At 41.6% G+C, this 25,870-nt stretch overlaps 2 protein-coding genes across 2 annotated transcripts in view; both read right to left on the reverse strand.

Moving 5' to 3' along the window:
* Positions 1 to 11,503: 11,503 nt before the first annotated feature.
* On the reverse strand, positions 11,504 to 13,688 carry ptrhd1 (peptidyl-tRNA hydrolase domain containing 1). The gene is made up of 2 exons (XM_061091456.1): positions 13,464 to 13,688; positions 11,504 to 11,961 (listed from the first exon to the last, which is right to left on the reverse strand). Exons 1-2 carry the CDS (start codon positions 13,671 to 13,673, stop codon positions 11,791 to 11,793), a joined length of 381 nt encoding a protein of 126 aa, XP_060947439.1. The 5' UTR covers positions 13,674 to 13,688; the 3' UTR covers positions 11,504 to 11,790.
* A 1,298-nt stretch (positions 13,689 to 14,986) lies between these two features.
* The window catches only part of fam184ab (family with sequence similarity 184 member Ab), a 105,374-nt gene continuing 94,490 nt past the window's right edge, over positions 14,987 to 25,870 (reverse strand). The window contains exons 18-23 of the mRNA XM_061091859.1: positions 25,660 to 25,806; positions 20,991 to 21,108; positions 19,981 to 20,085; positions 18,710 to 18,802; positions 18,537 to 18,646; positions 14,987 to 15,068 (exon numbers count right to left, since the gene is read on the reverse strand). Of these exons, the coding sequence (XP_060947842.1) occupies positions 14,987 to 15,068; positions 18,537 to 18,646; positions 18,710 to 18,802; positions 19,981 to 20,085; positions 20,991 to 21,108; positions 25,660 to 25,806 (655 nt within the window). The remainder of the gene's footprint in view (positions 15,069 to 18,536; positions 18,647 to 18,709; positions 18,803 to 19,980; positions 20,086 to 20,990; positions 21,109 to 25,659; positions 25,807 to 25,870) is intronic.

A 25,870-nucleotide genomic window follows, 5' to 3' on the forward strand; every position in this document is an offset into this window, starting at 1 on the left:
CCTGCTCTCACTCACGTCTCTACAGCTTCACCTGGTTTCACTCGTCTCTGACCCCCGAGTCAGGAGCGGGTGTGAAGTGGCCACTGCACAGGAATCAAAAGTGAAATCGTTAGCAGATGCTCACGTTGGGCTGGGTCGACCACAGGACTCCAGTCAGACCTTTTCTCCGACAGTCACCTGCCACTGGTTACAGTCACGTAATTAGACGAGGTAATGATGTGGTTGCATTTCCAGTTTTCCTGCTGTTTGGGCAGATGAAACAATTGCAATGCACTTTGAGAGAGAATCTGTTTGTTTGCCAAACTCTTCAGGGAGTAAGAATACAACGTAATCATTAGTGGTGGGGGAAAAAAATCGATTCTGTTCAGTATCGCGATATTTTGCGGCCGCGATTACATCGATACTGTAGCACAAAGTATTGCAATATTTAAAAAAAAATGACAAGGAGAGTTTCAGAGTTTAAAAGATACCTAGTGTGTATGAGGAAAGGATGTTCTCCACTGCAGGAGATATAGTAACGGCCCAGAGGAACTTTAACATCTGAGCATGTTGACCAACTCCTTTTTCTGAACAAAAATGCCAATATTCCCAAATGAATTTAACATTTTGGGTCATGACCTTGCAGGTCTCAATTTGATTGAAGCTCTAGGTTACTCTTATTATACGATTGAGCTCAGCGTTCATGTGAGAGGTCTCCTATTCAGAAGATAATTACAAAGGTCCTGTGTCCTGAATGTTCAAGGACAAAGTTTTTGCACTTCAGTTAATGTGTAGAAGACAATGTTGTTCACAGAATTAAATGTGACATTTGAAGTGAGTTGAGCAGTCTTATTTTCCTCATTTTTTGTAATGCCTTTGAATAATATGGGGGACTATTGAATCGTCACATTTTTGCCAATTCCCACCCCTAGTAATCATGTGTTAATACATATATCATGGGAGCTAATTTACAGCATCTTTCAGTGGCTTTAAATAAAAAGAAGTTTAACTGTTAAGGGATAACTGATGAAGAGATGAAACGTTTTTGAGATATTATTAAACTGACATAATTCTACCTGGGGTTAAATCTTTTTTTGATCCTTTGACACATGATGTGACTTCAGGAGCTTGTATTGTGTTTGTTTGGGATGTCATCCATTGAAAATACTAAAGAACAGCCTTTGCAACCCAGTTTCAATCCAGCTTCGCTTCACAAAAGATGTGCTCACACAATATGTTGCCAAGATGATAACTGTTAAACTTCCTCTAAGTCACCTGACAGCGTCCTCAGGCCACAGACACACATCCAGGTCACATCAGCAGAGAATCAAACACCGAGGAAGAAAGGTTCTCTACCTCTTATACCTTCTCTATTCTCTGTATTATCATTCTAACACACATCATCACCAACCCACATCCACACTGGAAATGAAAACTACTGTGCAGATCTTCTTCTTGAGTCCTCCTGACCTTGTTCACAGAAGAGAAAACGTGCCATCGGGACTCGGACGGTTAACTCACAACAACAACTACTCCCCGTGCTCTGTTTTCTCGCTTGCCCTTTCCGTTCCTTCCTGTACTGTGCAGTCTGTCCGTTTCTCTCATTCTTCTCCTTTACCTCTCTCCTTCCCTCCATTTCCTTCCAACCCTCACAAATTCACACAGTCTGCTGCACAAGCCTTTTTTGTTTTTTTTTTCCAGGCGAGAATGTAGGCCATCGCTCTGACAGCAGGAAGGCAGCGCGGAGTGGAAGCAGCGCCGCTCTTCTCCTCTTCCCAGCATTCTGCTCGTGCACAGCAGCTGAAGACAGTAGGCGTGTGTGTGTGTGTGTGTCTGTGTGTGTGTGCGTGTGTGTGTTTTGCTGTCTTAGACTGAGTCAGAGCAGCGAGTTGAGGGACAAACCACAGCACACAGCAGCCTGTGCTACGCAGGCTACAGCAACAGCCAATCTGTTTCAACTTAGCAGAAACAAGAGCTCCTGCACGTCCCACTGCATAGTATCAAAGATGATCTGCACCAGGGATCGGCTGCACGCTCGGATTTGTGATAACACTGATCTGTCTGGACTGTGTAAACCAAGCACCCCCCACGCTGGTCGCATGCTGACACTGGAGCAGAATTGTAGACGTCGCTGGTTCATAACAAAAACATCTAAAAAGATCATTTTCCCCTCACATCCCTTAAGTAAACAAACACAGAACCACAAGACGTGGGTGGATGACACTTGAGTCCAGAGGACTTTATGCTTCACTACCAAAACAGTTAATCCACCACTGCTTTCCAGAATAGAGATTTCTGTACGTTTCTAAAACGTGATTATAATAACTAGGGATGGGGAAAAAAATCGATTCAGTTACAAATCGCGATTCTTGTGAATGGCGATTTTAAATCGATATGCTGCCTCCCAAATCGATTTTTAAAACATATTTATTGGTTTATACCGGGGGGATATATTGGGGGAGCAACATCACCCCAGAGCATGTTGACCAGCTCTTGTTTTTGCACAAGAATCTAAACATACCCAAGCACTAGCTTTGCATCGCCTACATGCAAACAACAATAGTCTACTTTTTGTTTATTTCAAAGTTTATATTTTAAGTAAACTTTTATTCATTCTATTTAATTTTAACTTTTATTTATTGTTTAAAAGTAGCCTAAGTGGCTTACATTTCTTAATCTGTCAGTTTGTGTGCAGTTGACAGGGGCTATACAATAATAGGGCACATCTTTATTTATTTTCTCTATTGGCTGCCCGGCAGTCATTAAGTTAATGTTAATATTTGAAATAAAACTGGTAAAGCTCTAAGTGAATTTGACTGTGTTGTATTTGAAGGTATGATTCAACATTTTTCCATAAAAATAACCAAAAGAAATCCCAGGAAATCGTAATATCGAATCGCAATACTTACAGAATCGCAATACATATCGTATCGCCACCTAAGTATCGTGATAGTATCGTATCGGGAGGTCCCTGCCGATTCCCGTCCCTAATAATAACAAGCAAAGCAGCTCTGATGTCATCAGGTCAGCAGGACCAAAGCTCTTGAAGGTCAAGCCAAAATAATAGGAAGAGGGACTATTTTGCAGATCCTGATCAAAAACATTTGAATGGACATCGTTGATACATATAAATATAAAATACTGTGCGTGTGTTGACAGATGAAGGAACCATGAAATGTTAATATAGAAATGCATGTTCACATTCAAAAGAATCCTCATCACATATCAGTATCACATGTTCATTTTCCAAGTCACACGAGCGTCAACCTCCACAAGGAACCTCGCGTAACCATTCACGTACAATGAGCGATGAGCTGATGTAAACAGGAAGCAGATTGTCTATTCTGCAGCAGGTTGCTTAGTAACAGAAAATACTCCCAACGAAGAAGCAACAATAGCGAAAAAGCACGAGCAGGGATTTGTTGGTTTTCCGCTTGAGCGTTTCCAAACTTCTGCAGATGGCAGACATCACCATAGCAACGGTGATGACAATCCAAGGGTTAAATATTTATCGATATATTGCTTATGTGTAGTGCAATGACAGTGGATCTACCTCAGATTTGTAAAATGTCGTTTATCGAGTTTAGAAAACACAAAAAACAGTCTTTAATCCTAAAAGAAATACCGCTAGCAACTGATCGAACATTCTTTATCATTTTAAAACATTTTTAGCCGTTTCGCCTTGGCCTAGTTAAAAGTGAGTTCGACATAAACATGCAACTTTTTCACTCCACAATCAAAAACAGATTTACACAATACAACCACGACAACAACTGACAACTGAGACATTCAAGTGCAATTGTCTCCAGAAGAAGTTGTAGTAACAGAAAATATTACCAACCAGAAGCAACAATAGCGAAAAAGCACGAGCAGGGATTTGTTGGTTTTCCGCTTGAGCGTTTCCAAACTTCTGCAGATGGCAGACATCACCATAGCAACGGTGACTCGCGATCACAATCCAAGGGTTAAATATTTATCGATATATTGCTTATGTGACAGTGGATCTACCTCAGATTTGAAAAATGTCGTTTATCAAGTTTAGAAAACATGAAAAAACAGTCTTTAATCCTAAAAGAAATACCGCTAGCAACTGATTGGACATTCTTTATCATTTATAAAACATTTTTAGCCGTTTCACCTTGGCCTAGTTAAAAGTGAGTTCGACATAAACATGACACTTTTTCACTCCACAATCAAAAACAGATTTACACAATACAACCACGACAACAACTGACAACTGAGACATTCAAGTGCAATTGTCTCCAGAAGAAGTTGTGGTACGTTGACCCTCACTGAACCAGTCCAGTGCTCGGGTTTGTGTTGGATGTTCATTTCATTTCTATTAAAAGCATCAGAAGGACATTTCCACAGGTTGGCTGCAGGTGTCCTAAAGGGGGGGGGGGGGGTCAAACACAAGCAGCTCAAACACCTCCGGCAGCTCCGGGGGAAGAATGCTGTGACAGTGGCAGGTCGGCTGCAGCGGTGCTGAGTGCTAAAATGGCTGCTCGTTCTCCATACAGACACAGAGCTTAGCTGGGAGGAGGAGGAGGAGGAGGAGGAGGAGGAGGAGGAGGAGGAGGAGGAGGAGGAGGAGGAGGAGGAGGAGGAGGAGGAGGAGGAGGAGGAGGGAGACTCCCACTACCAACAATAAGCCTAAAAACGTGTCTCATCCTTAAGGTGGGCTCTGCAGCAAGTGGGTAATAACATGAGAATCAAACTGTTTCCATTGTTCTCTGATGACTGACGTACAACGTGCAGCTAAACTCATGAAGAAGAAACACTTTCAACCAATTAATATTCACGTGCTTCGTCTTCTACCCGAAGGAAACGATAACACTTCAGCAAGTCCAGTTAATGGTCTTCATCTCCTCTCCAGAGTCACCGAGATCTGCATCTTTAATAAATCATATCATGTACTGTATGTGTGTATCGCTTGATCTGGTTTATGGTTCCAAGGTGAAACTAGTGAGTCATTGTTTTTATCTGTTTTTGAAGAAGCAATAAAAAAAACAAACAGCTCTTAACGACCACTTCCTGTTTCTTACTACGGTGTTTTTGTTTTGTTGTTGACGGGCAGGTTGCACTTTGCTCTTTGCAGCAGAGGAACATACCTGAGCTTCAGGTCTGAGGTAGAGGAGGGATTTAATGTTCACCAGTTTCATCTTTTTCTGATAACAGAACATTTTTATCTCGAGTTTTTCGTGTCTTAACGACGACTTGAAGTCAAGCTGCAGGTAGAAGTTCATAGCTGTGCATAGGTGAATGTAGAGTTTCTATTCTAGAGTCTTCTTCTATGTTTACAACTTCTCTGATGTCTCTGTTTACTTCAGAACAATAGCGAGCAAGATGTTAGACGTTGAAGCGCAATTACTTGATCTTATAGAAATGCAACGACAGAAGAGAAAGACAACGTCCGTGTTCGTTACTTCGACTCAATTAAAAGATGCTGTCAATCACAGCTCATTTTTAGGGGGGGGTGCATGTCAGAGTCTTGACAGTCTTGAAGAACATGTGTATAAGTTGCAGTTAACTGGATTATTCAAGGAGTCATAAGATATGCAGGGGTCTGTTCATATATTAAGATTTATATAGAAGAATAGTTGATTATTGTCGAGCCAAACAATGGGGACAATATGCAAAATATTCTGATTCATTCTGATTCTCTGAAGATCATTATGAACTAGATATTTAAGGACTCAAACATAACAAGAAATCATAGAATTCTGATTTAAACAACCTGCCAATAAAATGATAGCAATCATTCATTCACTGGTTCAAGCTGCTGTTCATTAATATCTGATTCCAGATCTGTTATACTGACATTATTAATGTATTTAAATGTCTCCAGAAGCAGTAGAAGGTGCAGATGGAGACATGGACAGTCCAGATGTTTGAGGCATAAGGTGATTTAAGGTCTGAGGATATGATTTTTAAGTAGAGTTTTTCGTGTCTTAACGACGACTTAAAGTCAAGCTGCAGGTAGAAGTTCATATCTGTGCATAGGTGAATGTAGAGTTTCTATTCTAGAGTCTACTTCTTGTTTCTGGTCCGCATGTTTACAACTTCTCTGATGTCTCTGTTTACTTCAGAACAATAGCGAGTAAGATGTTAGACGTTGAAGTGCAATGTTCATATATTAAGATTTATATAGAAGAATAGTTGATTATTGTCGAGCCGAACAATGGGGACAATGTGCAAAATATTCTGATTCATTCTGATTCTCTGAATATCATTATAAACTAGATATTTAAGGAAGATTTGGACTCAAACATAACAAGAAATCATAGAATTCTGATTTAAACATAACCTGCCAATAAAATGATAGCAATCATTGATTCATTCACTGGTTCAAGCTGCTGATCATTAATATCTGATTCTAGATCTGTTATACTGACATTATTAATGTATTTAAATGTCTCCAGAAGCTGATGGAGACATGGACAGTCCAGATGTTTGAGGTATAAGGTGATTTAAGGTCTGAGGATATGATTATTGACAGATTCCCTCCTCTCTCTCCTGCACTGGAAGTCAAACGGGGACCAGGAGCAGGAGCCATGAGGTCAACATGCCCTCCCAGGTTCCGAGGAGCAGGTGACCTGCAGCGAGGAGCAGCGCCCCCTGGCGGCCGATCGCAATGTTGACATCTTTACATAAGCACAGCCCGATGTGCTTCTTTGCAGGTGGCGAGGGAAGCAAAATGTCCCACCGAGCAAGATGGTGTCGCTACCGCCGCTGCAGCTGCGTTACCAGGGGGGGGGGAGCAGCCCGGGTCCGGAGGGTGGAGGCCCGCGGTGCATCCTCCGAACCCGGACCCGGGGGGCGGGCATGCTGTCATGTGTTCCCCCGGGGGTGTGGGGGTGGTTCTCGGGTCTCTTACCTGGTTCTGGTCCCAGCTGCTGATGCGGATCCTGCCGGTGGAGCTGTGCCTGCAGCCCGTCACCCCGGGCGGGTTAATCCCATGTGAGCGGCGGGTCGGAACCAAGCAGCAGCGGTTAGCTCGCCCCTGCTAACCTGCTAACCTGCTAACTAGCTAACCAGCTAACTAGCTAACCAGCTAACCTGCTAACCTGCTAAACTTACAGGACTGTCCGAGGACTTTTCTCTTTTTTTAATGTTTTTGTTTTCCACTCGCACTTCACCGTGAGATCCACTCGCTGGAGCCCGGGTCGAGCTCCACGGGTCCCCGGGGGCAGCTGCTTCTCCAGCGGGCTCGAGGCTGCTCGAACGCCCGCTCTCTGTTGACAAACAAGCGGCTGCGTGGAAAGAGCCAGCGCTGCTCCGCGGAGCTAGCTGCTAGCCTGGTTAGCTTAGCGGGCTAGCCACCTCGCTGGATCCACAGCCCGCTCCACGAATCCGCGTCTGGCCGGGTCCGGGTCGAGTCCCGTCGGCCGGGGGGGATCCTCGTCGAGCCCGGGGGTCGCTGGCGGTCCGTTTCCGTGTCTCAATGTCCGCGCACTCGCGTCTGCAAACCCGAGTTCTCGCTTCGTTCTCCGCTCTCCGCCATTTCCAAGCTCAACACAAACAAACAGGGCTGCGCGGGCACGAGGAGCGTCCATGCGCGCCCCCGCGGAGGGCAGCGGGCAGAAGACTCCGTGTGATGAAGAGGAGGAAGAAGAAGAAGAACATGTGTGATGAAGATCATATGTAATGAAGTAGAAGAACATGTGTGATGAAGATCATATGTGATGAAGAAGAAGAAGAACGTTGAAGAAGAAGAAGAACATGTGTGATGAAGAGGAAGAAAAACATGTGTGATGATGATGATGAAGAACATATGTGATGAAGATCATATGTGATGAAGAAGAAGAAGAAGAACGTTGAAGAAGAAGAAGAAGAAGAAGAAGAACATGTGTGATGAAGATCATATGTGATGAAGAAGAAGAACATGTGGGATGAAGATCATATGTGATGAAGAAGAAGAAGAAGAACATGTGTGATGAAGAAGAAGAAGAATATCATATGTGATGAAGAAGAAGAAGATCATGTGTGATGAAGAAGAAGAACATGTGTGATGAAGAAGAAGAAGAATATCATATGTGATGAAGAAGAAGAAGAACATGTGTGATGAAGAAGATGGACAAGAAGAAGAACATGTGTGATGATGTGAAGAATAATTACATGTGTGATTAAGAAGAACATGTGTGATGAAGAGGAAGAAGAACATGTGTGAAGAAGAAGAAGAACATGTGATGATGATGAAGAACGTGTGGGATGAAGAAGAGGATGTGGGATGAAGAAGAACTTATGTAATGATGAAGAAGAAGAAGAACATGTGATGATGATGAAGAACATGTGTGATGAAGAAGAGGATGTGGGATGAAGAAGAACTTATGTAATGATGAAGAAGAAGAAGAAGATGTGTGATGAAGAAGAACATGTGATGATGATGAAGAACATGTGGGATGAGGAAGAAGAACATATATGTGACGCAGGAGAAGAAGAAGAACATGTGTGATGAAGAAGAAGATGTGGGATGAAGAAGAACTTATGTAATGATGAAGAAGAAGTAGAACATGTGTGATGATAACGTACATATGTGAAATAAAACAAAGACACACAACGAACAGAGCAACACTGCAGTTGTCGTATGTTTTGTGTGTCTGTGTTGTCGCCACATGACCATGGGGCGAGAGAACCCTCAGGACAACAAAGAGACACAAAAAGAGCACAAACAAAACAATTACCCAGCAAATGACTAATGATGCAATCACATGGTCCCTCATAACAAGACACACAACAACACAAAAACAACGTGTGGACCTGGGAAGATGTGTGTCTGTGTAGATATGCGTGTGTGTGTGTGTGTGTGTACTGAATCCATAGTGTCTGGTGTTGCTTCCTGCTGCAGCTCCATTATTCATGAGGCTCTGGTAGATTCAGGACAACGTGAGGAAACGTCTTTGTCTTCACCGAACAACACAAGACAATTAATGAAGAACGTTATTTAAAACTGGGAGAGTGCGATTCCCAACAGACACATAATAAAACCATGTTGAACACACAACCGCACACATCAGTCCTCCCAACGTGTTCTTTTATCAAGAGTCATGAATTATTCTGTGAGAAATCCATGACAATCAAGAAAACATTATTTTTGTTGAATTGTGTTATTCTTCATACAAACATCAAACATACAAACTGACAGAGGCTGATGAAGACCATGAAAACCAATTTAACATATATTTTATTTCATTATGGATAACACTTTTCCTTTGTGGGTCACCAGGGGGCGCTGGAGTCAATGAGCACAGAATATGAAACTATCAGAGCCACAGTTTATCTGCAGACAACCTGAAGGATTTATTAATCATAAAACTTTGTTAAACAAAGTTTCTGGATCAACATGTCAATCAGATCAAATCACACTGGTTCCTTTCCTCCAAGTTTGGTGAAAATCAGTATAGTAGTTTTTGTGTTATCCTGCAAATAAACAAACACACAAACTGACATAGATAGATAGATAGATAGATAGATAGATAGATAGATAGATAGATAGATAGATAGATAGATAGATAGATAGATAGATAGATAGATAGATAGATAGATAGATAGATAGATAGATAGATAGATAGATAGATAGATAGATAGATAGATTACTTTATTCATCCCCGAAGGGAAATTAAGTCGTCATAGCAGCCGGTATATTTGAATACAATAAAATACAATACAATACAATAAAATAAAAAATATTGAGTTAAATAGAATAAAAACAGAAACACAAGATAAATAGGTAGATATGGTGCAGTGGCAAGATGATGGTAATAGTACTGATGATATGATGGTAATGTTATTGTTAGACAGTATATAAAAATAGTACATTATATATAGTATATAATATAACATAATATATATTTATATATGATAGTAATTATACCAATATAATAGCAGTATATAGTAATAATGGCAGCAACAGTATATGTAATAATAATAATAGTAGTAGTAATAATATAATAATAATAATTATAATTATAACATGTACACATGTATTAATATGTGTAGACTTATATATACAAAGAATATACAGAGAGTATGATATAATATATGATATATAGTAGAGGTATAAATATAAGTATTTGACTATACATGGCTGAGAACGTGACCTTTGACCTCATTAACTCATCAAACAAAACGATTGATGATCAATTTCCAGTCAATTAACATTTGATGTGAGATGATGCACAACCACATCTACACAAACACAAACACACACAGTCAAACAGATGTATTTCATGTAAATAACTAAGTAACAGATGTATTTTCTAGCTGGATGCATTTTATTTAAATTTCCATGCATTTATCTTTAAATGACTGTTTGTCAGAGACAATGTTAAAACTTTGATTTTCAGTCTCTTTCTTTGATTGACAGGTGTCACACCCGTCAGACATGAAATCCTCCGGGAATCGAACCAGTGACAACCCAGAGGCTCATATGATGAGTGGGTACATGCCCGCTGTCGTGCACGTACAGTAAACTTGTCCGCGTTTACGGATGTTTTTAGAGTGAGACACAACTCAACAACAAACCAAACAATGAGGAATCTGCTGAAACTTCCACGAGATCATGAGTCACACGTGGAGTCGAGTCAAACTACAGAGGAAACAAACAACCCGATCAATAATTACTCCTGAGTCACTCCCTGGTTATCTGCCGACTACACAACCACACACACGCTACCATTATTCACACATGACGTTTGACACCAAGAGCTCAACATCAAAACTTAATTAAAAGTTACTTCACTGGGGAAGTTCCCTCAGTTGAGCACTTACCCCCAACGAAGGCCAATCACAGGCTTTACATTCAATCAGGCTGCTTCACGTTTCACACACAGAGAAATCAGACTTTAAATAAACCTGACGTCTGTTTACTGGCTTATTTTTTAACAGAATAACACAAAAATCACTGAATTGATTTGCACCAAACGAGGATTTCACTGCAGGCTGAATATCAAGGGGTTGGATCCAGAAATGTTTCACTTCATCTATAGATTGACAAATTTATCCCACATTTTGTAGTATTTTATATTGTCTACTATCAGAATGTGTTGGAAATAGATGCTTAATGAATAAAGTTTGTTATATAGTTGTTTTTTTGATACACAGATAAAGAAACACTTTCATGATGTACAGACACTTATGAAAGTCTGTGTTTTTGTCCTTAACAACCAGCTTGTGTATCTATAACCATCATAACAGCTGATTCTATAATCAGAAGCAGGTTTTACAAACATATATATATTGTGATCAGAACTCACTTCATACCACAGCACTAAAAACAGAAATGGCAGAAATGTTCCATGTTCATTAAGAATTAAAAATACAATAACATATATTTGAATTCTAAATATTGAAGACTTTATTAGATGGTAGTTTCGTGTGTGTGATGTACGTGTCAACACAATTTATTAAAGCCCAGTGGCACATTAATAATAAATCATGATCACAATAAGCTACAACAGACATTCATCGCTAAAGGTTTATTTTGTGTTTGTAAAATCTGAACAAATTGATGCAGTTTCACACATTTTGCATTTTCCCTTATTTTAATATTGTGTATTACAGCAGTTCTCATGCAGAGGAACTATGTGACGCCCTCAGGTCATGTTGTAAACAGGTTTGATGAAGAGGAGGCTCTGAGGCCTCTGGTGAGAGGAAGAGGAAACAGGTTTGATGAAGAGGAGGCTCTGAGGCTGCAGTGAGAGGAAGAGTAAACAGGTTTGATGAAGAGGAGGCTCTGAGGCCTCTGGTGAGAGGAAGAGTAAACAGGTTTGATGAAGAGGAGGCTCTGCAGTGAGAGGAAGAGTCTTCAGGTTACTTGAAGAGTTTGAGCTTGCGCAGCAGCGGCTGCACCGTCTCTTTGGGATACGGCTTCAGAGCCAGACACGTGGGGATGTTCTCCGGCTGCTCCATCCACAACTTGTGGGAAACACCGGCCTGAGTGAGGGTCTCTGACAGAGCTGTGAGGGCCGCCGCGTCTGGAACCTGCACACAAACACACACACACTCTTAGATCCAAGATACATGATGTTACTGGATGTGTAGATCTATGATGAATACAAGCAGATCTCTGAGGTTCAGTGTGTGAGAATCAGGTGAAAAGATCTGTTGGCTGAATCTGAATATATAATAATCCTAGTGATGTTTTCACTGGTGTTTCATTTAAATAGTACAAATTGTGGTTATCTTTAGCGTAGAATCATGTCGTCCACATTGGGTCTGGTTCTAAAGGTTCTAGAATCTAGTTCTTAAGTCTGGTACTAGAGGTTTCATCCAGTGAATCAGGGAGTTTTTCTCTCCACAGTCTCCAAAGTGCTGCTCACTGTGGGAACTGTTGGTTTCTCTATAACGTAAAGAGCCTTTAGATGATATATATTATGACTTCAGAGGAAGCTCCACACAGACCCACTCTCATTTCAAAGACTTCTACCAGAGTCCGGCTTCCCACTGCTCTATAACGCTCCTGTATCCTACTGGTGGAGCTGTGGCTCTACTGGGAGTGAGAAGAAATATCTGAGGGCCTCTTCATCATCAGAGTGGATTTAACATCACTGGGATTATTTTATATTCAGTTTCTAACAACAGACACTGAACCTCTAAGTGAAATGTAGTTTAAAGAATAAACCACTTATGATTCTATTAATAACCCTTTGCTCACTGGCTGTATCTGTAATATGTTCTCCCTATCCCTATGTATATGTGATTTATGTATGTATGTCGGTGAGGTGTATAAGTGTGTAATTGTATAAGCTACTTGGTGACCTAAATTTCCCACGGTATTAATAAAGTATCCATCTATCTATCTAACAGTTATCTAATTAGCTAGGAGTTAGCTCAGTGGCTAGGAGTTAGCTCAGTAGCTAGGAGTTAGCTCAGTAGCTAGGAGTTAGCTCATTAGCTAGGAGTTAGCTCAGTGGCTAGGGGTTAGCTCGTTAGCTAGGAGTTAGCTCAGTGGCTAGGGGTTAGCTCAGTGGCTAGGAGTTAGCTCATTAGCTAGGAGTTAGCTCAGTGGCTAGAAGTTAGCTCAGTGGCTAGGAGTTAGCTCAGTGGCTAGGGGTTAGCTCAGTGGCTAGGAGTTATCTCAGTGTCTGGGAGTTAGCTCAGTGTCTAGGGGTTAGCTCAGTGGCTAGGATTTAGCTCATTAGCTAGGAGTTAGCTGAGTGGCTAGGAGTTAGCTCAGTGGCTAGGAGTTAGCTCAGTGGCTAGGAGTTAGCTCATTAGCTAGGAGTTAGCTGAGTGGCTAGGGTTTAGCTCAGTGGCTAGGAGTTAGCTCAGTGGCTAGGAGTTAGCTCATTAGCTAGGAGTTAGCTCAGTGGCTAGGAGTTAGCTCAATGCTAAAAACAAAGAGGTGTAACTCTGCTGTCAGACCTGTCTCTGTCAGATAATGAAGCCGGACATTACAGTGAGCAGCGGACATGACGACACGTCCTCTGGACTCATACACACGCAGAGTGTCCTGCAGGAAGCTAGCACCGAGCGGGTCTCACCCCCAGCACCACCTTGTGCATGGAGTCCAGCTCCTCCAGGTACCGGCTCGTTTCTGAGTCCGACCGGAACAAGTGCAGCGCGGCCGTGGCTGCGTGACACGCCTGCGTGATGACAGCCCCCAGGGGCCAGGACAGAACGTGGACCAGGTCCGAGCGGACCACCACGTACTGGACCAGCCGAGCCGGAGAGCCGGCTCCTGAGGCCGCCATGTTCCCGACAGGAAGAGACGCTGTTTCTCTTCCGGTTCAGCGTCGTGGAGAAACCACACCGCCCTCTGTCGGTCACTTAGAGAACTGCAGGTCAACTCAGGCAAGGGAACACTCTGTACTTTTGAATTTCAACAGAATAAAAGTGAAGATATAAACATGTCACATCCCTCATTTCAGATTCCAGCCCATAGTTTCACACATGTGGGACAATAAGTAGTTTCTTCTATCACCAAAAAAATACATTTATCATCAGATAAGAAAAATGTAATCAGATTATATCATCATATTTCCACTGACACAAACAAATGTAAGTGTTTCAAGATAAAAGAGTAAATTACATTAATTGAATAATCATTGTAGCTCTAGATAAACTCAAATATTTGTCACTTTCATCCCAATAAATGACGAGCAAACACGGGGAAAATGTCACAATAATTATTTATTAAGCATACACATTATAATATAAATATAAAATATGCTATTTTTGTTTTTAAAATTGGTGAGACATCATTATATCTGTGTTGAGACAGACAACCATACAAACAGGTTTTAATATTCTACCAAAATCTGCTGAAACTTCTATGCAGCTGTAACAAACTGGCCATGATGGTTTCGTCCTAACTCGGCGAGCGGGTCAGAGCGCCGGGCTGATCCAGGGTCAGGCCCGTGTGACATGTCGCCGTGAGTGAGGAGGCGAGCTGGTCCTGGATCAGCCGTCCAGCTCTGACAGGCTGGATGCAGTTGGCCCACGTACGAAGAGAGCACAATAACCTACCATAGATTTATTTTCATATATATATATTTATATATATATATATATATTTACTTCTTACTGTAGTCCAACATTGGCAATTAGCAGCATGATGATGCACCACTCGTTTTATTCTCTAGTCCAAAGAAACTGCAAAATAAGTTGAGAAGTAAAGAAATGAAATAAACATCGAACGTACTGATGCCACTGTAACTAAGAGAGAAACTCGTCCACAGTGAAACAATCAGATAGAATCAAGCAGTTGAATCAGATCAGTGATGACGTCAGGTTCAATTCACCTTCACCTCAGCCAACCACAGGAAGTGGAATCCTCCTTCCTGCCAGCGTGAAAGCGAACGCCCTCGGGTTCTGAGCGTGTCATCGACTCCTCCTCTCACAGCCTCAGTTGACTGAATCCAAAGTGAATTGATCCCAAACCAATGACAATAAAGAACAAATAGTTTTAACAGTTTTTCTCATTTTTTTTTTCTGTTTTTATTCTCTTTTTTTTCTTAAGTTGGGTCGACATGCTGAATCCTCGTGTTTGCAGGTTCGTGGTCAATCAAAAGGAAAAGTATTGAGCGAACCACTCCTGGCGCTGAGCGTCCGGGGAGTCGATGGAGGCGTCCTTAGTTTCAGGAGGGCTTCAGGACGCAGAGAGGAAAACAATTCAAGATATAAAGGAAGGGAAAGAAAAGTCAGGGAGTAATCCACAGTTTCATTTCACATATTATTGAAAGATAAGATGAATATCAGGCAGCAGTAAAAAGAAACTTGGTAATCAAGTGATGTACTGAAATATTATATTGAAGCTCTTGTATATTTATATATTGATTTTAAATTAAAGGCGATATTCCTACACAATACGTATTTTTACTTTTGCTACTTAAACATTTAAGTAATATTTTGAAGGACATGTATCAGAGGATCTTTACACTGTGGATTTCTAGTTTTATTTTTTATGTTTTTATGCTTCTGTCACAAAGATCAGGTTCTGGTGCCTCTCGGTCATTAAATCCAAATGTTTAGCACATTTTGTATTCATGTTCAGATCCTTTGTTTCCTCGATCCCCTGTACAGCTCTTTGCGTTGCTTTTGATTTGTCGTAAAGTTCTTTATTAATAAAGTTTGGTTTGATTTTTCCGTATCAAACACAGTCTACTGTTCTCTGCTGTGATTGGCTGCAGCCTCACGTCAGGCCACACCTCTTCCTGTCAATCAGTGTGTAAAGTTTAGGTTTGAATTTAATTAAGTTAAAGTTCAGTCTTTAACAGATTCCTGAAGATGAACAAGAATTTAAAAAGTGAAGGAGCTGTCTGTCCACACGGGGGCAGCAGAGTCCCACGGCAGATTAGAGCACAAACACTGAGTCACGTTTACACTCAGGTTCGGATTCAAACGTTTTCTAACAATAAATCAAGTTATTGTTTGTTTCCAAACCTGCAACGTCATCATTAAGTTTTCTCTTGTTTGGTAATTTCGTTTATTACAGTGGTGACTGATATTTCTGTTTGATTTCTACATAGATTTCTATTACTTTTCATTGTCTTCAGAGTTAAAACCATAACATTAAATGAAAGAAAAGAACCTGAGCTTTCACCAAAGTTTGTTTTAACGAGAAGATTTGATCTGACGTGAATATAAAAACTGTTGCTTACTTAAGACAGTTTGTACTCTGTCATTTTGTATTTTACATTCATGCATTAACTCACATTACAACTTGAGGTGTTGTATTTTCCATATTGTGAGTCTCATACAGTGTTTTAAGGATCCTCTCTTCTTTGTGTTTCTGGATCTAAACTCACAACAGCAGCCTCTTCATCAGTAAACAAAATGTTTCTCTCTCCCAACCAGAGGAACCTGACATGAAGCTGCTGCTTTAAACGGATTCTAATCCTCAGTGGGAGGAAAGAAGCAGCTTCGCAAACTTTATAAACTAATGAGTTTGAGCGTGAGCATCCATCACAACAAACAACCACTGGAACCACTTTCCTAATTGGCTCCTTCCAATACAAACAGTCCCTTAACCTCAGGGTAATATTACTGGGTTCTTTTCTGCTCTTTTTCCCCCAGAATGCATCTCTTCTATATGTTCCGTCTGATAAACGATGTTTACCCTGAACACGGTCGCTGTTTCTAGTCTATAAGACATTAACTGTAACAGGGTCACTACTTTAATATAAACATTTCTGCACCACAGCACATCTGCAGCTTTTATTTGCTATTAAATAACAATACTGCATTTTTACAAGTCCTGATATTCACTGAAAAACTAGTAAAATCTTATTTGGGTAATAATCTCAGACATGCAGGAGTTTAAAACCTGAGTTTTATCACCTAATAAACACAAAATAATAAATAATTTTGGCTTCATTTCTGGACAGTTAATTTACAGTTTAACATAATCTGAGGCCTTAAATCCAATATTTCTCTACGAGCTGTCATCAAATTAAAGCTTTTTCCAGTATAAACGTTTTAAAAGGATCAGATTTACAAATTGCTGATGACTCAGCAGAAACAGGATCGTTCTTCTTCAGAAAACCAGGATGTGTATGAACGTGTGTGTGTTTGTGTTGTGGTGTAAAAAAGCAGGTCCCACCACAACAGAGCAGCCGCCCCGTCTCACATGCAGCACAATGGATTAAAAAATATCCAGAACATGCTCTCACACACACACACACACACACACACACACACACACCCGCACACACTCAGACATGCTGTAAAGCACAGTGCTTTTAGAAACACACTTCCCTGCATGCAGATACACACACACACTGCATGTATTCATGTGAGAAGCATGTTAGATAATTCCTCATCCCGTCACTTCAGACCACGGGGACCAATCAGAGAAGCAGCTGTTGAGGTTTTCAAAATAAAACACCACCACACAAAGAGAAGACTGTCCACGAGAGCAAGAGACGATTTCTACGTCACTTTAAGTTCTCACGAATAAAAATAAACTTTATTTACTTTGATAAATGATAAATCCCATTTGGCCTCGAGGAGGAAGAGTGCAGCGTGTGCAACATGCTGAGATTCAGATGAAGATGAGGATGACAAAAAACAAAACAACAACAGATTCACAAATGATAACAAAAAGGTTACGACAAATACAAACAACAACGTCCTGAACACGAAAAAGGGGAAACAGCATGCACACGGAACACGGTCAGACCGACAGAGGAGGAACAGAAAGTAAAATCATGCTCCTTTTGTATTCCAAGGCCATTGTTTGGAGCTTTTAAGGAACTCTTGTGTTAATGTTCAGGTTCTATTTATTAATAATGAAAGAGCTGCGATGACTCAGCAGGAAAAACAGCTTTGCTACTGTGAGATGTGGAAGTTGAAGCTAATAAAAATATATTTGGATGTTGGACATTTTTAAAATCTAAAATAAATATAAGTGCAAAAGATATAAACTGATTAAATTAAATTGTTTATTTTTCCTGTTCTCACGTTTGAAATGTGACTTATTTAATAATTATCAGTTTGATTTTTCTTTTTTTTTAGCTCTACCCTGAATCGTATTATACATGTTGCCATCATGTGTGTTTTACCCTTTTCCATGATTCTTATTGTAGATAAAACAGTCAGTCAGAGACAATATGTTTGACCAACCCAGGAAGATAACATTTGCTTAATTAGTTTGTTAATTAGCTGATAAATCTGACTTTAGATAATTGTGATTTCAGTAAACAGACGTTTGTCTTCTACAGATGAGAAGCTGCTCTTGTGTGTGAGACGCAGAGTTTGAGGAGAAACCCCAGCGTGTGTTTGTGTGTTTGTTCATGTTCATTTACAACACGAGCTCGTGTGAAGACTCGTCAGCTCCTGATGATCATGAATTCGAGCTCGTTAAGGTTTCTGACGGCGCCCGACCAGCAGGAAGATACAGAAGTTAAACATCAGACGTTGTTTCTTTCAGTCAGAAGTTTTTCTCACTTTGAGGCTCGAGTGTAAAACTTCTAGGATCAAGGTTTGACTCCGATGAGGAAACCGAATTCACTAAAGTGCTCTGAGCGCTCTAACCCGCAGGATTCTCTCGTTAACTGGATGATGGATGGATGGGTCGACCCGCTCGCGGCCCGTCGGGGGGGAAAAGGTCTCACCTCATGAACTTCTTGGGTTCGGTGGGAGGGGTCGGCGGGGGAAGAGGTTTGTTGGAGTTGAACTCAAGGTGGTGGAGGGGGGAGTTGGGGAGGGGCTCTAGACGGCCGGGCTGGGCCGGGGGCGGGGGCGGGGGGTGTGGCGGCTGGGGGGGCAGCCCGCTCCCGGTGCCCACCACGCCCACGCCCATGCCCGCCGCCTCCAGAGCCCTGAGATTAGGAGAGCTGCTCAATCTGCTGGCTGCGGTTTTCTCATTCTTTTTCTTTTGCTACACAGGAACAAAACAGAAAAGGGAGGGAGGGGCACCAGGGTCAAAAAAAGGAGAAGAGGGGAAGTTCAAAATAAAAAAATAATAACAAAAGGATAAGAAGAAATGGAGGAAGTAAAGGGCAAATGGAGAAGAGGGAGAGCTCGAGAGGTCGGAGCAGTCCAGACGGCGAGAGACAGGAAGCGAGCGGCGAGCTAACTTGGTTGCTATGGTGACCAATCAGAGCGCCACTCGGTCGTTAAGCACCTGAGCAGAATGGAAACTCAGATGAGAAGAGATGTGTCACAGCAGGAAACATCTCACACCAACAAATGGCTTGGAAAGCAAAGGAAAGCAGGAGGGAAAACGTCAGAGGAAGAATCACGCAAACAGTAACGCACACAAATAAAATGCGGTGAACACACATATACACACATATGTGGAAAGAACACACGTGACGGCAAGAACCAAAACACAGGAAGTTATAGAACAGGAGAGGTGGAGTCAACAGTTAAATACTGACCATGCACCAATCGACTCAGACACACGGTGAGGGTTGAAACATCATGTTACCCATAATGCACTGGGAGCTTTAAAGACCCTGAAAGTTGCTTCTTGACCAAGTGATGAGATCCGACATGAACAGTTTTGGTTATTTTATTTTTTGCGAGTTTTCTGTATTTCTTTTTCTTTACTGTATGAAGTGGGACATTTGTTGGAATCACATTAACAGTTTAAATTACCCCCAAAAAATGTACGATGATATATTAAATGATATATACGCATAAAAATGTAATTAAATATTTAAAGTTTTACAGATATACTGAAGTCTTCAGGGGCTTTAAAGCTCGTGAAACTATTAAATTCTACAAATTTTTTAAATACGAGTGAGAAAGCAGCAGTTCCCCTTTAGTTCTGAGATTAAATTCATTGAGCTACATTTATACTTGGGATTAAATTCAGACATTTGCTGGTTTTATATAATCACTGAATTTAAAATCGTTGCCATATTTGTATTTAATAAAAGACGGTTTCCCTTCAACCAACAGGAAAAAGAGGATTCATGGCTCAGATGGATATGAGATGAGATGGAGTGGACATCATCTTTCCCGTGTAGCAGGGTCATCAGTGTGTGTGTCTGTGTGTGTGTGTGTGTGTGTGTGTGTGTGTGTGTGGTGTCACAGGACGTCCCGGCCTACCTTGATGAGCGGGTTGATGACTCCTACGTTGGGGCTGGCGTTGAACACCTTGTTGAAGTTGGTCTCCCTGTTGACGAGCTCCAGTTGGTAGAACTTCTTGTCATCCTGGAGGAGGAGAAGAGTCACGATACAATCAGAGAATCTGTCTGGAAATCATCTCCGGTTTAGACAAAGATGCTTCAAAACATTCATTTTATCCATTAGAACAGTCGCCGTGCTCTAGCCTCTTCTTCTCATCTGGGTTTTATAACTTAAAGTTAATTTCAAACGCTCAATTTCAACTTTTTACCTCAAGTGGAGGTGCCATCAGAAACCTCGATGGCAGCTCCACTTCCCTGTGACCAATGTACGCTGATTTATGAAGTCACCTTTAAAACAGGATGAGATCAGCGTAGCCTTGTGCGACTGTGTCCCTGACCAACCCAGTGGAAATTGCAGTATTAATGACGTGAAGCTCAATGGGTCATAAACAGAAAGTCCATGTCGATATGAAATTATGAAATAGTTTTTAAATAGAGCTTCAGATACGTCGTTGTCCTCCACAGACTTTTCTGAAGATAGCAAACAAAGCTGTAGTTGAATCTTAACATCAGGGTCATGTAGAAAAAATACTAAAGTGTAAGGACGTATCTCAATTTATGATTTATTTAAAAACTCCTTGAGTGTTTTCTCATCCTGTCTTTCAGGTGGAGTAATGATGAAACACCTTCATCAGAAGTGTTGTACCTCAGGGCTGCATCCTGGGTCCTGTCTCTTTTCTTCAGGATTATCATTTATGTCATGATGTCCAAATACATCACACGTTCCAAACATATTGCCAGGAAAATGATTTCAGTTCTTTTGGTCGACAATTTAAACAAGTTGCTCCAGTAAAAACAGATTTTTCCATGCATGAAAACAATATCATCGTGTGCTACGACATCGGAGATCTGAAAACAAACAGCAAAAATGATAATTTTTCTCTTTACACTTGTATCCTGTATGAAGTTTGTCTTAGCTTGGCTACACACCACCAGCTTCTTCACCAGCGACTCCCTCTCTGAGACCATGTCCCTCAGCTCAGCGATGATCTGCAGGTCTTCAGGACGACTCTCTCTGTTCCGGAACTTATCCTCGGATCCCTCCAGCCTGTGGGAGGAGACACAGGAAACACAAACACGTGAATCCTCTGAGCTTCAGATCCATCATGTGGCAAAGAAAAGAAAACACTGATAAACTCTTAATGAGGAGGCAGATCTTATCACTGTTTGTATAAATACAAGTACAGGGGGCAAACTCATTAAATGTGAACCAGAGGGAAGAAGAGTTATGAAAATTAAACGTCGGCAACGCAAGGAGAAAAACGTTGAGTGATTTAGTGGCTTTTCCGTTTTCATTATTGTGATCAATAAAAACTGTGATCGTCTCCGGCCCGGCCTTCTCCTCCTTCTCCTCCTCCTCTTCTTCTCTCATCCGAAACTATTTAAAATCTCGAGCTGCAGCGGAGCACCGGAGGTTGTTGTTTTTTTTTGGTTCTGTGAGTTATGATAAATTTCAAAAATGCTATAATGGATTTTTGTTTTTTTTTTCCGACTGGCCTCGAAGGTATCGCCACTTTTCTGTTTCGCATCCGGTGACATTTTGTCTCATGCAACACATACTTCAAGCCAAAAAAGAACAAATCATAAATAACACTGTTGGGAAATGACTCATTTCTAGGCATTGTAATAGTACAGTAGGATATAGATATTTAAAGATATCACGAAACCTATATTATTTAAAAAGTTAAAAGCAGAAGAAGAAAGAAAGAAGTTAGTGAGATTCGATAAAACCCTGAGTTCAGTGAGAAGTTCTCTGGAGAAGTTCTTTTGGCTGCAGAGTTGAGCTCTCTTGTCCTCTCAGAAAACATCGCTGGTTCCTTCTGATCTCACGTGTTGTCGCTGCATCGTTCAGCTTGAGACTGTTTGTGGTTTAACAGAAGACTCGTGTGCCAGTAAGCTGACACAGCCTCTCACCAGCGTGCAGATCACCGCAGTGACTTGCATGCCACGGTTTGAAAAGCAAACTTCCCTTAAAGAGCTCCAGAGCAGCTTGTCTTCCTGATGATCTTTGGTCTCAAACAGTGGGAAAGTGCAGGATCGGCCACTGAAGCTCTGACACTAACACAACCTGATCTGCAGAGCGTCTGCTGCTGTGCTGGTCCTCCTCGACTCCTCGACTCCTCCGGCAGCTGATTCATCAGGTTCCTCAGGTTTGTCAAACATTCCTTGCAGCTCAGGCTTCAGACGCTCTTTGGGGTTTGATAAAAACTGACTGATATCGTGTGAAAACAAAGAAAAAAGGAATATTCGAGCGTATCAGACAGATAGTTCTGGGTTTTTATCGGGATTGGCTGAACCGCACTTAAGTTTTTGTAGAATACTCCATAAACACACGTCTACGCCTGCATCAGTGAACATAAGGCTCCTCTGAAAAATGTCACAACATCTGGAATGTGCTTGTGTGAAAGCAGCTTTTGAATCTCACAGTGCTTGAATCTGATGGAGCTAAAGACAGGGACAGTGAAGATACGATGTCAGGTTGATGCCTCTGTTACCTCCTCTTCCTCCTCCTCCACCTTCACTTCATCCTTCTCATCCTCCTCCTCCGTCACTTCTCTTCCTCCCGCTCCACTCACCTTCTCTCAAAGCTGCTTTTCACTAAAACAACATGTTTGTTTCTACCTTCAAGGACGTTCAGTTTTCATGTCCATTGTCGGTCGGTTTCTTTGTTTGTCGGCAGGATTACGCAAAAGCTACTTAACGGATTTCCAGGAGACTTGGTACAGGTGATACTGTACATCCCATAAAAAACAACAACAACACAACTAAAACAATAACTTACTGTCTGTAAAAAGGCTGTAAAAGCAGCAGAGCGTTATCTACACCTGCCAGAGACAGCTACCTCCTGTAGAGGCTTTGTGATTTGTGTGGCAAAGAGAAAAACAGAGGGATGTTCACTATCATAAATTTCCTTCAATGTCGCCCAAAGTTCCTCTGCTTTCTTCTCCAAGATGCATTGAGGCTTGTGGGCTGCAGCACCTGCTCTGAGGAAATAAGTGTCCACACAGCCCTTTCTAAGCTGGTGCTACTTAAAGGAGACATATTCTGTTCCATTATTTAAATTAGTGTTCGTACTGTAAAAGGTTTTCATGCTCTGATGTTCAGGAAACATCACTTTCCCTCAGACTGGCCATTGCTGCAGCTCCTCTATTCAGCCTCTGTCTCTAACACGGGCTAAATTCGGATTAAAGTGTTGAAATAATATTCTGTAGCAGCCCGAACATCAACGCTACGGTTATGTGTAGTTTAATACACTTTTTGCACTGATTTGACATTTAAGAGTCGACTGAAAAAGCTTTCAGGATTCCAGAAGTTAGATTTTTTGCAGACACACACAAACTGACGTGACTGTAAATTGAAACCGTAGTTTTCATGACAACTAAAACCCAAACAACCACAAAGACTTTATTTCACCCAAACTCTGGACAAAACTTTAATTTGTTTATATTCATGAAGCATAAATGGCGAGACGTTCTTATTGGCTGCTCAGGGAGAGATGTTTGTTGGGACAGGGTTCGGGGTGGGGGGGGCTATCGTCACCACGGTGATTAATTAGGCAGAAGGAGTCCGGTGGTTAAGACAGATCTGTGCCTTAATTAATTAGATAAGAGGATCGTCTCTGGGGAAAGTCCCAGAAAATCTAAATTTAGTGGATAAAGTCAAAAAACTGCTGACCATGAAAAGTGAGCCGCCCCAGAAACCTGGTGGAAGTAACACACACAGTCCAATGAGGTCATGTTGAGTCTGGAACATTCTTCACTAGACTTCAAACTGGGACCAGATACTTTTACACTTTGAGTTCAGACTCATGTATTTGACCTAAAGTGTTTGTCAGATGATTAATGAACATGTCTTTGCCTGTGGATCCTCTCCCGTGCAGCAGGTGGCGCTCTGCTCTCAGCGGAGTGACAGTGAAAGGAGGTCAGCCGTGAGGAGGATGCTCTCTCTCTCTGCTCGTCTCTGACTCACAGACACTTCTCAGCCTGTGCTGCACTGAGGCTTCCTCTCCTCTTCTCTTCCTTCACCTCCTCTTTAACTCCAGATCTCTCTCTCTCTGGTGGTTCGACAGCCAAACAGAAAAACCCGTCTCTCCTCCTTCCTGCTGCGTCCATCTTCTCCTGAACATGTGCTCGTCTCCCTTTGTTCTCTCTGTAGAGGAACGCATCACCTCAACATCTAACCTCTCCTCAGCTTCTACTGATTTGAATCTTCTGCTTCCTCTGCAGCAGTGAAAGAAACATTTCCTCCCACTAATGAGATTCTATATCACTTCATGTGAAAGGAAACGTCTTCATATATTATCTATGAAGTTCTTCAGCTCAGGACTTCCTATTTGGAATAACACTTTAATTGATTATTAATTAAATATATATTAAACAAATGTGTTTTTTATTGGAATTAGTAGCATGGAGCCATGTTTCAGCCCATAGGTGATATTTGAACCAGACTAATATGCTAATCATAGAAAGTGATGTGTTTTCTGAACTTTAGAGCATAAAATCCTTTTCAAGAAATAACACAAATTAAAATATGAGCATCATATGTCTCTTTCTTCTTTGCACAGTTACTATGAAGCACTGGGGGTGAGGTCAGTGTTTTTTAAGGTCCTGACTTCAGTCCTGACAATAACCTACATTTTACTCCACTTGAAGACTTCTGCTTAAACTGTGGCTTCAGTTTTCAAATGTGTTGCTTGTTCTACTTCAGTTAAATTCACCAAAAAGACGGTTTCCACTGTTTGAACTGAATAAACAGACAAAACAAAGGAGTTCAGATGAAGTCCTTATTGTGAAAAAACATAATTCCCATCAGACTGAACCGTTTCTACAGTTTATGTCGATTGTACAGAGCATGTTTTCGAACCTGCCCCGTATGGAAAGTGCCCTGAGATCCCTTCTGTCACGATTTGAATCCGTATGAATAGAACCGACTTGACGAGACAATGCTGCGATTGTTGCGTCTCTATTTTTACCCCTGATTTCACAGCGTTGTGTTATCTTTTGTGTGTTTGTTGCTTTGTTTTGAAAACGGAATACATTATTTCCCGAGGAGTTTGGCTCAGGTGCAGATTGAGGCCTCGGTCTTTTCATGCTGAGCCAGTTTCATGGTGACGCTGTTTACAACGTGTGACACACAAGCAATATGATTATCTGAGAAGAAAATACTTCCTCCCGCCCCCGTCTTATTCATACTCCACCTGACGCACATGGAAATAAAAATAGTCCCGTATGAACAACGACTGAATGTTTGTGACTATGCTCCGATTGTCTACGGTCGGTGAGAAACAGGAAGAGAGCCATATTTAGACATTTCACGGTCCCTCGTCATTTTGGTGGAGGATTTGGATGAAAAGTAAAATGTGCGGAGGAGCAAACAGGAACCAGGAGAGTTCAAACAGGTGTGAACGTTTTCTCTCCCCAGAGGAAACGCGTGTCGGCTGTTTCCTGTTTCCACTCGACACCTGACAGCCCACGATTACCTGATCTGGGACGAGCACGCTGACCTGTGATCGCGGCAGTTTAGAGTTTAGAGTCAGACAAACGTTCTTCTGTCTGTTTGAAGACATCACACACAGCGGGTGTTTACAGTGTGTACATACAGGATCTGGAGGGCGGAGATCTTGTCTTTGAGCACTTCCTGCGCCTTGTTGAAGTCTGACAGCATGTTCTGCGTCTCCCGGCTGTGGACGGCGTTCATCTCGCCCAGCTCCCGGTCGTGCCTCTTCATCAGCTCCTGTTCATGAACCCTGAGGAGAGAGAAGAACATTCAATTGAGGTTTAATTCCTTAAAGCAGGGGTTTTCAACCGGGG

This window comes from Limanda limanda, chromosome 18 (genome assembly GCF_963576545.1).
Source record: "Limanda limanda chromosome 18, fLimLim1.1, whole genome shotgun sequence".
Classification (NCBI taxonomy): Eukaryota; Metazoa; Chordata; class Actinopteri; order Pleuronectiformes; family Pleuronectidae; genus Limanda; species Limanda limanda.